This window comes from Phaenicophaeus curvirostris, chromosome 4 (genome assembly GCF_032191515.1).
Source record: "Phaenicophaeus curvirostris isolate KB17595 chromosome 4, BPBGC_Pcur_1.0, whole genome shotgun sequence".
Lineage (NCBI taxonomy): Eukaryota > Metazoa > Chordata > Aves > Cuculiformes > Cuculidae > Phaenicophaeus > Phaenicophaeus curvirostris.
The window spans coordinates 18,150,209-18,166,163 of NC_091395.1; the positions used below are offsets into that span (position 1 = coordinate 18,150,209).

The 15,955-nt window shown below is 37.0% G+C and overlaps 1 protein-coding gene across 3 annotated transcripts in view; it reads left to right on the forward strand.

Moving 5' to 3' along the window:
* PTPN13 (protein tyrosine phosphatase non-receptor type 13) overlaps positions 1-15,955 on the forward strand; it is a 126,047-nt gene that overhangs the window by 61,503 nt on the left and 48,589 nt on the right. For all 3 annotated transcript variants that reach the window (XM_069855368.1, XM_069855367.1, XM_069855366.1), the window contains 2 exons: positions 8,024-8,119; positions 9,982-10,081. In XM_069855368.1, the coding sequence (XP_069711469.1) occupies positions 8,024-8,119; positions 9,982-10,081 (196 nt within the window). The remainder of the gene's footprint in view (positions 1-8,023; positions 8,120-9,981; positions 10,082-15,955) is intronic.

Below are 15,955 nucleotides of genomic sequence, written 5' to 3' on the forward strand. Positions count from 1 at the left end.
TTTATGCAGAGCCCTCCAAGGGGAGCTGCATATTTTGTTGACTTTGAAAATATGACATGATTTTCAAGGGTTATAAATTTCAGGCAGCTGGATAGCAGCCGAGAGCAGAATTGTATCCTGCTTGTGACATGGCAGGAAGCATAACTTAATCCTCTAAAGCAGATGATATAGGAACTGTATGTACAGAGCTAGCTCAGTCATTTATTCAGGAGCATTTAAAATCCACACGGTTGAAAACTCATTGCTACCAGTCTATTGTATGACAGAAATAACTGTGGGAAAAAAAAGGTCTTTTGCCTTATTTTCCTGCACTGAGGTGTAAAGGCATTCTTCTTAAGGAGAGATCATAAAGCCTTTCATCAAGCTTGATTTTCTAAAAATGCCTGTTCATGCCCCTCATGGCATTGTTAGAAGATGCTTCTATTGCAGGTAGTAAGGGGAAGCCAATTCTCTCTCTCTCTCTCCTATGCGTGTTAGCCTTGTGCTCCAGAAAAAAACAAGTGTTATTGAAATGGCATGGGCAGTTTAAAAAGTTACTGTGTTGTACAGACAGGGCAGTTAAAGGTTTTTTTGTGCTATCAAAGTAGCATCTTTTGATGAAGGTTACATTATAATGTGAAGGAATGAACAGAGGTGGAAGTACTGCTGTAGAGATACCATTGTTTATCTCAATAGAAGTTCACCATCTGTTGTTGTCTACTGAGTTATCTGATGAAGTACAGGGAAAGTGGATTGGGTTTTGGTTTAAGACTCTGAAATTGAAGGGGACCATCTCAAGTAACTGAGTCAACCTGGATCTTTGGAGATAGGCAGCTGCCAAAGTTTAAAAGGAGGCCACTCCCTGCACTGGGAAAGCTCAATAGCCTTGCTGTTCAGGCATGCAGCTTTGTGGAGGTTTGTATTGCACAACAGCAAAACCAAGACCTTAGCCAAAACCATTGATGAACAATAGTTTATCATTCTCATTCAAACAGACTGGGAGACAGAAAACATAACGTACCTGTGCCTTGCAAACCGAGATAATTTAGACGTGTGAAACTACTCGATTCACAAAAGGAATGGGTGAAAGTGCAGTCAAAGTAACCTGGAAACCGAGCCTTAGTAGTCAGAGGAGCTGAGTGATATATCTGTATAGGTAATACTGAGGCAATAGGTAATGACTCACTGCCCATCCTTCTGAATTTGCAGTCATTACTTGCTAGAAAAAAATGAAGATGCTTTTTCAACAGATAGTTAGGTTCAAATGTTCTTGTCTTCTGAGTTTTCTGCTTTCAACAGAGGAAGGAGGTATGTTTCACTCTTGAATTGAAGTTAGGAGCGTGTGCTCTGCTGTTTTATTTTAGGCTCTCAAATTTTTTTTTTCACCAGTTAACTACTTCAAGAAAAGTTTTAGGCCATTTGTAAGGTTCTGGGGAGACCTTGTAGCAGCCTTCCAGTACTTAAAGGGGGCTGGAGAAAAGGGGAAAGTTGGGGAGGGCTCTTTATCAAGAAGTGTAGTGATAGGACAAAGGGGAACGGTTTTAAGCTGAAAGAGGGGAGGTTTAGATTAGATATTAAGACGAAATTTTGTACTGTGAGGGTGGTGAGGCACTGGAAGAGAAGCTGTGAATGCCCCATCCTTGGAGGTGTTCAAGGCCAGTTTGGATGAGGCTTTGAGCAACCTGATCCAGTGGAAGGTTTCCCTTCACTACAGGAAGGTTGGAATGAGGTGATCTTTAAGGTCATTTCCAACCCAAAACAGTCTATGATATTTAATGAGAGCCAGTTTAAAGGAGTGATTCCATAAGACAGGGAATACTTTTTCACATAGGAGTTGCTGTTGTGTTTTACAGGACTTGAAAAGTCCAACTGAAAGTATTCTGTTCCCTTTGAATGAGCAGATTCACAAAAATCCTTAATACGTATAGTCTGCTGTTGAGACTTCTTTCCCCTTTCCTTTTTGTTCCATATGATTTGCTATTCCTTATCTCACATCTTGTTTACAACAGATAAGACCCTTGATCTTCAATGAAAAGCGTATTGCTAGTTTCATCTGTCAAAGAAATAAAAAATACAGTCTGCAAGTTTTTGCTGCATTACTATTGTATGTAATTTTCAGGCATTTAATGGGTAGGCAGATATTTCCGAATGTCAGGCATTATTAAGTGTATATTTTCATTAGCTACCCTGAAGACTCATCTGAACCCCATTTATATAACTTCTGTATTAGAACTGCATGTGTTTAGGTGGGGAGTTACTGTTAGGAGTACTCTAAATGTAAAGATTTTAAAAGCATTCTTAGTTTGAAGTTGCATTTTTGAATAACGTAACGTTTCTGTAGGTAATCAGGCAGCTGTTGACAATAAATTTATCTCAGCAAATGAAGCCCCAGAGATTTGCATTTGAGATCTTCTGTAGAAGTCGATTAAAAGGGTGTTTGGATTTAGGACGCAAAGGAGGAATAGCTGCTTTACAGGCTTACCTCTGTAAATTCAATGAAGTGTGCGCACTTTCTTTTTCTCTTGAATGGTATGTACTCAGTTCATGTGTAGGCGAAGCAGAGGAAATGTGGGTCATCTACAGTGGTGTAGTTGTTTGCATGTGAAAGCAAATTAAGGCTCAGTTTACATGTCTTACAATCATTGTGCTGTAATATGATTTGAATTCGGTGGTGGCAAAATAGATTCTTGTGTGATTGGTGTGTCCACTAAGGATAAGGTTAAGTTCGAACAATGTTGAGAAATTGTCTAGTGAAGTTGAAGGATACAGACTGATGTTATTTTAGATAGAAAACTTCCAGTTGTTCATTTTACTGAGACTACAGAAGCTGGCTTTTCAATGAGAAAGAAATACATGTTTGTGGGATTTCTGTGAAATATAAGTCTTCTGTCATCAGCCGCTTATTTTATTCTGAATTACATAGTTTAACATAAGGTCGTAAAACAGCTGTTACAACTCCATAACTGGACAGCAAGGTGGCATTTGCTCCACCTGCTTTATCAAGTTTTCAGCAACTCACACAGTCTAGGATTATCAACAAATTACATTCTCAGTGGGCTTAAACAATTTGTATGACTTTGCAGACACTTTATTGGCCACACTTTCTGTATCTCTCCATTTATATGCCTTATCCTAGATGGCATGATCCAGATCCAGAAAATAAGGGTGTCTTTCTAAATACCAGATCCTGAGTTCTTACCAGACCCCAGAGTTGTATGTTTTCTGCAATTTTACAAGATTCTGTTTCTTCCCATCTCTTGGGTGCGGTGCATCAGATGTCCCTTAGGTTCTTTAGGGAGTTGCCTGGATGGCTAGTGACTTGGACTGCGTGTGCAATACAGCTTTTTCATTTAGAGTGTCTGTGATGGAAAACTTGCAAGTTAAAATGAGCCTACTCCCTTGGAAGGCTGAATGGTTTTGTTTCCCTAGTGCTCTTGCTGGATATGACCAGGGATTTATTCTGGATCTCTGCGTTGTTGCTGTTAAACCTTTGGTGCCTCGCAGAAGATAATTCCAGATTTCTTAGATGAAAAGAGGAGGAAAAAGAAAAGTAAATATGACTCTAACCTATTGGTTAAATTGTTGTGAAAGAAGCAAGTCCCAGCCTCTCCTAAAGGACACTTAATGTGTTTTAAATGGTATTGCATAGTAGACACCCACCAATAAACCTCAAAGAGCAAACAAAAGTTCCCTCCGTGTCCTACAACTTCTTGTTCAACTCTGTCATCTTCTCTGTCCTTTACCTTCTCTGTACAACCAGGAACAATTTTGTAATAATGTGTATTTGAAAAACTTTGTATCTAATATGAGTCATGTGTTCAGGATAATGACATTTCAAGATAAATGTGGTTCTCTGGTTTCTGTTGGAGTTGGCTGAGGTGAGATTTTCTGTAAGTTGCTTGTCTGGACTTGCATGTCTCGCCTTGCGCAAACTGTGTTTTGTTATTTTATGTTAGGTTAGGTGCCTGTAAGGTTGTGCTCTGCTGTCTTTGATAGGATGTTTTAAAAAGAACCACTGCAGCACAGGCAGCACAAACGCTGATTCTTCAAGTTAAAATGTTTCTTCTCTGTATCTTGGTTCTACAGCATGTTAACTTATATCATTAGTAACAAGTTTTATATATTCATTGCAGTTATGGACTCTTATTAAAACATGCCAAAACTCAGGTTTGTTTTTGTAGTAAGATGTGAAATTACTTGAACTGTTCTGTCAAGAGATTGTTATCTAAACACTGAAATGTTGAGAAGGGTAGCTGGTAGAATAAGTTTTGCTAGAATGTACTTGATGTTTCTAGAAGTTCAGTCAATTCAAAAGTCTCTCTTCAGTCACCAAAACCGAAAAAAACTCAACAACCAACCAAAACCAAACAAAAATCCCTAAAAAAAAGAAACTTAACTAGATTATTAAAAGATCCCAAGAAAAATTGTAAATATGGGAGATAAGTTGGTTTATTGCCTTTTTAGGTTTCATTGATGTCATCTTTCAGTTCCTTCTCAGCCAGATGAGCTAGAAGCTTGTCCTCTTTTTTTGAACTATTGCATGAAAAGTTTAACTTTAACTTGATCCCAGAATTTGGCTTTGTAATCTTTGGAAGCCAGTTCTTAATTAGAACTTTGGCTTGGACATGATACCAGCGCCTTCTCTGAAGTTAAATCCTAATAGGAGGTTAGGGGAAGAGGAGAAAACATAAATTATTTGTGTGACTTTGCAAGCATTATAGATACAGTAGTCTCAATATTTACAATTAAATTGAATGTTCAAAGTCTGCAGTACATATCCTGTCCGTGCCACAACAAAAATTAAGTTTGGTTAAAAGGAGTTTCGGTGTTGGGATGATACGTACATAGACGTGTATATACCAGCAGAGAACTGGAAGGTGATTTGTCAAAGAGATGCTCCAGCAGCAGATAGTTCCACATCTGTATATCATTTCCCTTAATGATATACAGATCTGAGCAAAGCAAAGAAAAATATAGAGGATTTACCCTGAATTTCAGGCTGTACGTTCTTAATTTTCTTGAAATTTTTGTCCCTAGGCAGAACAAGCTGGGGATCATTGGTGCCAGCCCTGTGTGGAAAGGTTGTAAAATACCTCCAGAAGATAAAATTTTGCTTCTGGTATTGGGATAATTTGTATGGTCTTAGAGAGAAAGATGCGATAAGAAAGGATGGTAATCTCATCTCTGTCTCTACTTGTGAATGCTGGGAGAATAGGTTTAAACCTAGGTGGGCCTTGTGGATGTCTGTGAAAACATTGAGGAAAGCAGTGACTGGAAATCTTGCTTTATGTTTCTTGGGTCATGAACTTACTCCTTAGCTTACAGCAGGGTGCCAGCTCCTGCTAACAGGATGAGTCAAGAGAAGTCAAATACCCTGCAGAGTCAGATATCACATCACCACATACAGATACTTGTTTAGTGTTTAAACTATGTATATCTGTTTTACCATTTTACATGTTTTTTTGCAAAATTTCATGACTCAAAGAACCAGGATAGAGCCCCAGTTTGTGTGTGATTCAGGAAGGCCAGGCTGCTGACTAGGTGGAAAAAAAAAAACTTTAAAATCTCAGATTGTAGTTTATTGTTCCCTTTCCATCCTCTTGCTTCAAAGACAGTTTAGCTGACTTTAAAGAACTACAGCTAGTAAAACTGCTGGGAAAGAAGAGATCTGTTTTCAGTTAAACGTTTGTGTACTGTAGCTCCAGTATCATGTGTGGATTGAGGTCTCACTTAAGGGGCTGGGAGCATTTTAAAAATAGATCTGCAAAAGTTATCCTCTGTATTTGGGGTTTATTTCCCTTCTTAGGCAAGTAGTTGCTAGACTGGTGGTAAATTTCTTTTGTTGTAAAATCCAGAACACTAGAAGTAGCCATTATGAAAGATTGAAGCAACCCTGCTTGCATCCCCTGTCCCAGCAAATTCTCTTCATCTTGCTGTAGGTTGATTTGCAAGTGTGTCAGCAGTATTGCTTGTTTTGGATAATAATATGAAATGTCCTTAGGATTAATTGGGGTTTATGCTGCTAAGCTATGCAACTGGGATGGGCTGGTGAGAGCAGTTGTTTACATGAGTTGATTGGCAACTTTGCTTACTTTTCCCAGTTTTCTTAAAGAATCTTATATTTGGTGGGACAATGATAAACTGTACAACCCAAGTGAGCTGAAGGAAATGCTGTCTTGTAAGGAGGGAGATTTTTGAAAATTCATCGAAAATTAACATGACCTCGTCTTTAGTTTTGATCTACTGCATTATCTCATGGTTTTTAATGCCTTTTTCCTGTATGGATTTTTCTCTGCTTCTGTAGGAAGTCTGAATGAGTAGTGCTGTGGATTGAGGTCTCACTTAAGGGGCTGGGAGCATTTTAAAAATAGATCTGCAAAAGTTATCCTCTGTATTTGGGGTTTATTTCCCTTCTTAGGCAAGTAGTTGCTAGACTGGTGGTAAATTTCTTTTGTTGTAAAATCCAGAACACTAGAAGTAGCCATTATGAAAGATTGAAGCAACCCTGCTTGCATCCCCTGTCCCAGCAAATTCTCTTCATCTTGCTGTAGGTTGATTTGCAAGTGTGTCAGCAGTATTGCTTGTTTTGGATAATAATATGAAATGTCCTTAGGATTAATTGGGGTTTATGCTGCTAAGCTATGCAACTGGGATGGGCTGGTGAGAGCAGTTGTTTACATGAGTTGATTGGCAACTTTGCTTACTTTTCCCAGTTTTCTTAAAGAATCTTATATTTGGTGGGACAATGATAAACTGTACAACCCAAGTGAGCTGAAGGAAATGCTGTCTTGTAAGGAGGGAGATTTTTGAAAATTCATCGAAAATTAACATGACCTCGTCTTTAGTTTTGATCTACTGCATTATCTCATGGTTTTTAATGCCTTTTTCCTGTATGGATTTTTCTCTGCTTCTGTAGGAAGTCTGAATGAGTAGTGCTGTTGACTGCATGTCTGACTTGTCCTCTGACCTAATACAAGTTATGCTGCAGGTTCATTGCTCTTGCAGGATTTTTCACCAAGCGTTTTGATTTCTGGATGTGGGAAGTTGGAACCTCCGGCTTCTTTTTTGCATCATCGAAACTCATCTGCTCATTTATTTCCCCATTTTGTGTTACATTTTATATTCCTTGCTGTAGTGATTTGTGCTTATCTTCAGAGCAGTTGTATGTCTTCTCTATATCATTACTTTTGTTTTCAAAAACATTAATTGTAGTTACACCAAAGACAGCCTTCTGCAAATAAGGAAACCTTATGTTTTCTCTCACTTTAAGCATTGGTAGTCCCAAAATGTGGGTACTTTATTGTTTTTCTTTTCTGCTTTTATGCAGTCTCTGTGGTTGTTCTTTGGCTTGTGCATGGGAAAGTTTTGTGAGATTCTTGCAAATGTTGTGTACACACCCTTTCTGTGGAGTCCTTTGCTCCACTATGTTATTTAAAGAATCCACTGAGAGCGGGAACTGAGACTGCTGTATTGATTCTTCATCACATGCGTTTAGCTATTCTGGTTAGTTGAATGTCCTATATGGGCCTACTAGGTGATTGTTAACCATATTTTGTGGATGTCAAAGATGAGCTGAATGAAATTTTCCAGTGCCTACTTTATCTCTGTGGATATTTTTTCCTTTTTCATCGTGAAGGAACCAAGGATTGAATCCTGATGGTTGCTTTCTACATGCAAGAGATGCGCACCAAATGTTTTCATCAGTTTTGTTTGCAGGAGGGATTGGGTTTTATCTTGGGTTTTGTTGTTTTTTAAAAAATACTAGTTTTAACTTGGAAGCAATAATGAGAGAGAAACTCAGAGGAGATGGCTCTGTTATTATAGCGAGAGAGGCCGGGCAGACTGCAGGACCTTCAGGCTGTGGGGGCGGAATGGGGCTGCATAGCATCTACTAAGTGTTTGCTTTCAGACCCCATAGCCCCAGATGAGCATCTAAAGATGTTTTTTAAAGGTCTAAAAAAATTTCAAATGTTAATCTGTGTTTGATTTTTGTATTATATCTGTTGCTCTCTTACTCTTCTCATGACCTGATTTCAACTTTCAGAGCCTTTAAGAAGGTACAAATCTTACCACAGTGACGTATATAGTACTTCAAGTGAAAGTCCATCTGTTGTTTCTTCAGAACCAGATTTCAGACAAGGTAAGACCTGTGGTTTTTTTTAAAAAAAAAAAAAAACAAAAACAAAAATGCAGCACACCACCACCAAAAAAAAAAAAGTGCCAAAAAAAACCCCAAAACAAAACACCCTAAAGCACCAACCAAACAGGCAACCTACAGAAAAAACATACCCAAAAAGTGTGAAGTTAAATCTTTAGTAGGAGGCTTTGTAAATACCACTAATATGAAGTTGTAAGATGATGTCATGTAGTTATAAGATTGTCTATAGTTCAGCATAATTGGCAGTTTGTTCAGAAACAAGTTTGTCATTTAGCAGTCTGAAAGGGAACTTGGTAGGAAAAGCTGGAAATGGTTAACTTTTTACCAGAGTCCTTATTTGAAATAACATGCTGTCTTCAGAGTCACAAAAATGATCGGGTTTTTTGTTAACGTACAATAACAGTAAACTGCAAAAGCTTTACATGGGACATATATAGTTTAAATGTTTTTATATCAGTGGGTTTTTCTGTGAGGGTTAGGTGGGTAATAATTTATAGACAAATGATTTTGGTGTGATGCAATAATAGTACATAGTATAAGCTTTTTGTATGATTAATTTAAGTAAGTTCTAGAAAGTTGAGGAAAATGGAAAAGCAGGAGGAGGTACAAAGGGCTGTTTGGTGATAGATAGCAAGAAGGGGTTTCTTTACACAGTAGAAGAACAGCCTGGAAGGAAACGCTTGGAGCATTTTTCAAAAGAAATGCTAGAATTGTGAAGTCAAGAAAAGAGCGTGGTCGATGAAACTACGAGCTACACAGACTCATTATGAGGGATGGAGACAAACTGATGAAAATGAGGAGAGAAAGCAATAGTTAGGAAGGTAGAGTATAGCTGCACTGTATGTATTCTGAATAATTCCAATCCAGCCTCCCTGTACTTGCTGCTCTGTGTATCTTCCTTGTCTTTGCCTATCCTGCTTGCTGATCTGGAAATCTAAAGAGCAGTAACAAGTAGCAAGGCTCCTGTAACATATTTTCCTTCATTTTCTTGCCATTTAAACATAGTTTATATGTTCCAGTCCAAAGTCAACAACTCTTAAGTTTGTACAGGCAAGTGAGATCTGCTTTCTGGCTACTAGTAGTAGTATTGCTGAACTTAGTAAAATGACTGTCAAAAAGAGCTATTTCTAAATCAATGTGGCTGTAATATGTTCTGCAAGAGCTCTTCTGCTAGCTGTTAGTACAGTGAGAGATGAAAGTGAAGTAGTATGTCAATCACGCTCTTAAGTGTAGCATCTCAAGTGCTGCTACAGGAAGACATAACAGCACAGGAAAAAACTGTTACAAATGGAATTGCAGGTTAGTATATTATCAAGACAAAATTTTGTTTAGTAAATCATAAGAAGGAGTTGGATTCCAGGGACAAAACTTAAACACAGGGGCTCAGCAATATATATACTGGTTTCTTAACTCCCTTCTTGTGAACTGGATGTATAATTACCTAGCTGATGTATTTCTGTTCTAAAGTAGTTTTGTATGATGTCTCTGCCATATATCTGTCTCAGCTCAGGGCTGACAAAGAAATGCGTCACCTTGGAAAAGTGTCTATGTAACTATGTGTTGGGGTTTGTATTGTGATTTTCTTTACGCCTTCCTTAGCATTCTTCTTGAAAAGACTTGTGTATTGCAGCTATCTTCTTTGGGGAAACCATAACATCACTTTCAAAACTGAAATCGATTTCATAATGCTAGTCTGTCTAATACTGTAATGCCAGTGTGCAAAACATATGAATCTGATTCCTTCTAAGTAATCTCATGTGACTGGTAAGTCCTTGATTTTAGACAGGATTACTCTGTGTGCTTTGTTGCCCAGTCGGGTATTGATTTGTCTTTTGGTTTGCTAGTGAGAAGAAATGAAGGTTTCAAGAGAGATGATGCCAGTGATGCTTTGCCAGGTGCTGATGATATCTCCACATCAAGTCAAGCTAATTCTCAGAGGGCAAGGTAAACCCTTGAAAGAACAATATGTTCTTGGAGTGCTGTGTCTAAAGAAAGCATTCTAAATCTGCAAGCAATTTTTTGACTACCATCCCAGCTTCTTTTTTAGGTTAAAAAAAATGGCCTATTGTACTTGAAAGAAAATAGCATTTCAGAATTGCATATCACAGTCTGAAGTAAAAGTCTAATGATGCACTGTGGTGTCAAAGTAAGTGTACCCATCAGGAGTCCAAATTAAGTTCCCATCTTTAATGGAGACTGGGTTGTACTCTATCTGTTTGTATATGTGTCAGAAGGTCAGGGGCTATGTTGTGCTTGGAAATATTTAATAATTTTTTATTTTGATTATACTTTTCTAGTATGAAGTTTGGAACATACAGGTATTAATACAGATTAATTTGAATATTTTTTTTTCATTTAGTAAGGAAATGATAGCATGCTTATTTCTTTGAAATAAGCCAAAAGCCATATATTTGGTTGGTTACTCTGACAAACTGTCAGTTTATTTTGTTGTTTTGTTGTCTTTGGATTAGTTTCTTTTTTCTTTTCTGGGTTTGTTTTTTTTTTTTTTATTCCTCAACACTGATTAGGCAGGCCAATTCGTGCTTGTTAAGATTTGTTTTGCTGTGCTCTGTATTTGAATATTATCTGTGTTTGCATTATATTTTTTCAAGTGCTGTTCATTAATATTTCTTTAAAAAGAAGGTTCTGCTTTGTACATCACCTTAATACACTGTCTTTGTACAGTAGAAGCATATCTTGTCATGCCTGTTACGTTTTCAGAGTGGTTCCATTCTAAATGTTTGAAAATTGTTATTTACATTGACCTTTCGGATGGAACATTTCTTCTTCTAGTTTCTGCCAGATGCTGAATCTCCTTGGAATATTTTATAAGAATGATTCAAATAGTTTTTTTAGTAAGGGGAAAATTTAAAAAAGGAGGGGGGAGAGGGAAGACGTTTTCCCCCTCTTCCACATTACAATGACAGAGCTTTCTCTGAGGAGCTTTTTGCTCAGAGAAAGATTGCTGCTGTGCTCAATATTTTAGGATATTTATATATATTTTTACATAAGCTGGATGGGAATCCTGCTTTATCCTATTAAAGAAACTTAGGAGTGTTCTTATGTGCTCTAAATGGATCTGAATTAGGCACGGTCTCAGGTGAGAAGAGTCTGAGTGCAGATGCTCAAGAGAACAGTTACCTGGAAATCTTAAAGCTTTAGGTGCTCTGCTGAGCAGCTGCATAGGTTTTCTTATTACTTGCACTTTGCCTGTGTCTTCATGCAAAGTCATTTAGAACATTAAAAATGTATATATTGGTGTTTCTTGTAGGGGGAAAGTATTTAGGCATTGCTTAGCTGGGTCAACACTGCTTTTTTGGAAAAAATATGGTATCTAGTCATGTAACAACACATATGTTAAACTGCAGTGTCCAAGCAGTCTTAGAAATCCCTCCTGTCTTGATATAAGATGATTTTGGCTAGTGTGTGAGCTTTTAGAGCAAATTTTCAAGGACCTAGATAACAAGTTTATGTTCCATGTAACACTGTTAAAGAGCTGTAAATTTCTGCTTTGCATTTTATGCTGTCTTAGTACTACACTAAAATGGCAAAGTAGACTTATAGTTCTATGCGTACAGAATAAGCATATAGCTTTTGTAAATTATTTTCCTTTTTTTTTTCTTTTGGTGAGTACTGTTAAGTTGACCTTAATTCGTCTTTGACTTGAACCCAGGAAAGTTGCCAACTCAACACTGTAGCTGTGCTTCAAAATAAAACAACAGTAACTTGCAGATGCTGATAAACTTTGGTTTCTATTTACAAAATGTTTCAGAAACAGAAAGTAGCATGGGGTTATGTGGAAGATTCACATTGTTGCAAATGAATCAGGCCAATTATGGGAGTGAAAGTGCTGTGGTAAAACTACATACTTTCTCATGGTTTGTTATACCTTATTTTACTTTATATTGCTCTGTTAAGACTAGTACCATTAGTGGGCATAATTTGTATATTTGTGAAGTCTAGAAGGAAAATACGGTTTTGTAAGTGCAGCATAAACTTCTATGTTGTGCTTACATGTAAAACTCATTCCATTGCTGTGTACTTACACAATCTTATACTTTTTTTTTTTTTTGGATTGCCTATTTCTGCTTTGCCTCTTGTCTGTGCCTTTGCCAAAAGATACCATGCTGCACTTGCACAAAAATGTCATGTTAGGGTACCAAAAATATTTCTTTATGTATTTTCATAATTATTCCCCCATTTTCATAAAGTGAAAAAGGTTTTTGGTTTGTTTTTTAATCTTAAGTACCAGGTTAGTGAGTATATCTAAGATGGAAAAATGAGACAGCTTGTGAAAGCTAGTTTTACTAGCTTTTTTGTAGACCTGGTGAGAAACAGGGATGCAGCCATGAGCAGAATTTGGTCCTAAAATAATACTTAGATAGTATCTCTGATAATTATCTGAGCTGAATAGAAAATGATGCATGTGCACTTGCTTTCTCCAACAGCTATTAAAAATTCCCAGTGCTAACAAGTGTAAAAAGAAATATCATCAAGGATGTTAGCTACATAAGCAGGGAGATTTCTAAGAAAATAATTTAATTTTTTTTTTTTCAGAACGTTGCATGTTGCTCCTTTAAAATGTCCAGTGTTGCAGAAGACCATGTCTTTTATAACTTCAGAAGCATAAGCTCTCAAATTAAAAGTCTTGATAACAAGTAGTTCCATGGAGCAGATTTTCATAGTTTACATTTTTTGGCTGTTTGTTTGATTTCAGGGTTTGGGAAGTATATGGTGCTTGATCCATTACTTGAATTCCATCAGCAGCTGAGAGCGTGTTTCACTGTTTTCTCTCTGTGTTCTCTGATGCCATCTGTATTTCAATACATATTAAATTTACTCTTCCCGTGACATGTCCTTAGAGGCAGTCTGCTTTATTATCCATGGAATTATCCTTGTAAAACTGATCTGTAAAACAAATAGAGGTATTTGGATTTGAGGGATTCTGCTGCCAGTATTAAAAAAAAAAAAAAAAAAAAACAAAACAAAAAACCAAAAAAACCAACAATGTCAAGCTCATCAGAGTTACCAGCCAGCACAACTGGTGCTGTATGGCTGGGCTGGCCTGCTCTTCAACTTGTACAAGCCATGGATTTTTCACTAGTGCACTCAGAGTACACACAAACCCTTCTCATGATCTGTGACTGTTGTTATCCTTTAAACTCCTTCAAATGCTTTCCTTGTGGCAATGGATACTTGTGACTGCTCCCTCTTTGCTTCTTGTATTCCTTTTTTTTTGTGTCTGTCCCTCTCCCCCCAGCTCCCATTTTTTTTCTTGCTCCTTTACTATTTCTTCCTTTTTCTCTCTAGGAGCAGCAGCTGACATGGATCTTTTCTTTCTCTGTTGCCTTTTCCTTCCACTAGATTTCATTTCCATATCCTTCCTACCTCACCAAAAGACATCAGTCTTTCTCAATCTATTCCTGACCTTTCCACTGCACTAATCATTAGAGAATGCCTACCTGCTTCCCTTCTTCCAACTTCCTTCTCTGATCCAATACCTGCTAATTTCTTGGTAAGTACACTGCTTGAGGAGCTAATTCACTTCCCTCTTTCGTAGCAGTCAGCCTTCCAGATAACTATTGATAGACTGTCTTCAGGTGAATAGTTAACTTGAGAGATTCTGGTTTGCAGTCAGACATGGATGAAAATACAGAGTCGCAGCCAAGTACTTGTCTGATGAAGCACCACAGGAAACAGACTTGTATGATGCTATCAGTTAGGAATGCATTTTTTTGTTGTTGTTGGAGTAATAATATTTGCATATGCTGAACTTCATGGAAGAACTCAACCTCTGTCTGTCAACAGAATCTCCAATTCTGTGGAACGAGAGATGCATTCCTTGTCTTGGAACCTAAAGAGTGAATTGTGCTGATACCCTCCATATAAAATTGACAGTATGTTCAAGCTAGTGTTAGTTTTACTTACCTAGGATGCTGACGCGTGCTGCTTTCTGGTTGGTGATAATTCTTATATACCAACTGAGTAAAATTTTTAAACTATTATGTTTCTTACCTTAGCCCTCAAACACCCCACACCTACCCTAATTTTCAGAGAAAATAATACGTGTCAACAAAGGTGATAAACCAACATAACCATAATACCTCACAGTAACTTATGGTTGCTTCTATTGCACAGATCTGTATGTTATTAAAAAGGCAAACATTTTTCTGCAGTAGGGGTTTTCACATTAGCAACTGTTTTCAGATACAGCCAATAGCAACATGTCTATTTTTTATATAATCTTTGGTAATTCATAGATATTTATGTTCAGAAAGTGTTTGGTTTTGTTTTGTTTCAGAGCCCATCCTTAGACCTTGATCTAAAGGGCACTTATGGGTGTATTTAGCTTAGTTCATTGTGAATATTCCCACATATGTTGATCTTAATAAGCTTCCTCTTGGTGAAAAGCTAAGTATGTACACATGTCTTTACAAGTCTGAGGCCATTTCTCATTGCTTTATCCTTTTAGGTGTGAGTTAAGTCTGTTGCAAAAAGGAAGAGAGGAGGGAGAAGGGAAGCAATGCTATGAAAGCACTGTACAATGGAAAGGATAATGGGCTTACATTAATGTTTTTCTGTAACTATATCTTCCCTGAAATTCCATTTGAGAAACTTCAGCGTTGTTTTACTCAGTTTGTGGCACATTAATGGCATTTTATTGTTTGGACTCTCATGATAACATAACTTCTTATTTTAATGCTGGGGGTTTTATGCTAACCACTAAAACTTTTAGTAATAAAAAAATTTAGGGAATGTGAACGTGGTACAGTGCTCACGGTATTGGTATTCATTGGAAACTTCACTGTATAAAGATGGGAAAAGTTGAAATTATGTCCACCAATTAACACAGACAACACAGACAGGTGCATTTTCACTTAGTTTATTAACTGGTTGGTCATTCACCAAATGTATCTCTAGGTTCTTTTAAAAAGTTAGTATATAAATATAATGTTTTTAAAAGTCTTTAAACTACTTTTTACTACAAAGGGCTGTATGGGAGTGCCAGCACAGGACTTACTCTACATGTATCTATATTCCTAAACTTCGGTGTGATGAAATGCAGGCTTCAAAATGCTTCCTTTGCTTTGTAGTGGGGTTTTTTTTGATTTTTTTTTTTACTCTAGTGTAATATCTAAACTAACATTTAGCCTAGAATTGCTAGAAGTGGGTTTTGGTGGATGACAGTCTTGTTAATTTTTCCTGTCCGTTTATGTTTAAAATTGCTTCTGTATAGTTATGTTAACAGAGAGACAACATTGTTTTTCTTGTTTTAGGATTTCTAAAGAAGCCTTGATTGGTTTGTTTTTAATTTAGGTTTTGAAGGTATTTTTCTGTAAACATGAGACAGGGGGAGGGGCGTGAAAGCTGGTTTTATTTTTCTTGGATTTCTCCTCGCTTTGCATTTCCTAACCTCTTGGTTTTTCAGATAGAAGAAAATGGCTCTTGTTTACTCAAAATGGGACATTTCCACAAAAAAATAGAATTGGTAGGACATTTGGGATCTATGCCTGCTGAGAAAAGAACTGGAGGATAGATAGCTGTGTTTTTCAGAGATATTGATGAGGGATTTTTATTTGGTTTTCTCTTTTTTTTCCTTCAGATTATTAATTTAATTTTTTGTGGTGGCTGTTTATCAACCAAGCCATTCCTAGGAATTTAGAAGAAAGGGTTCTTTTTTTAAGCAAAATAAGATGATGAAAACATTAGTATATGATATTTAGAATGAATTAGTATAGAGGATGTTGATACATATAAAATACACAAACATTTCGAGGTATGCTGTTGTTCAGGAAAAATAAGAGAATAAGTAACAGT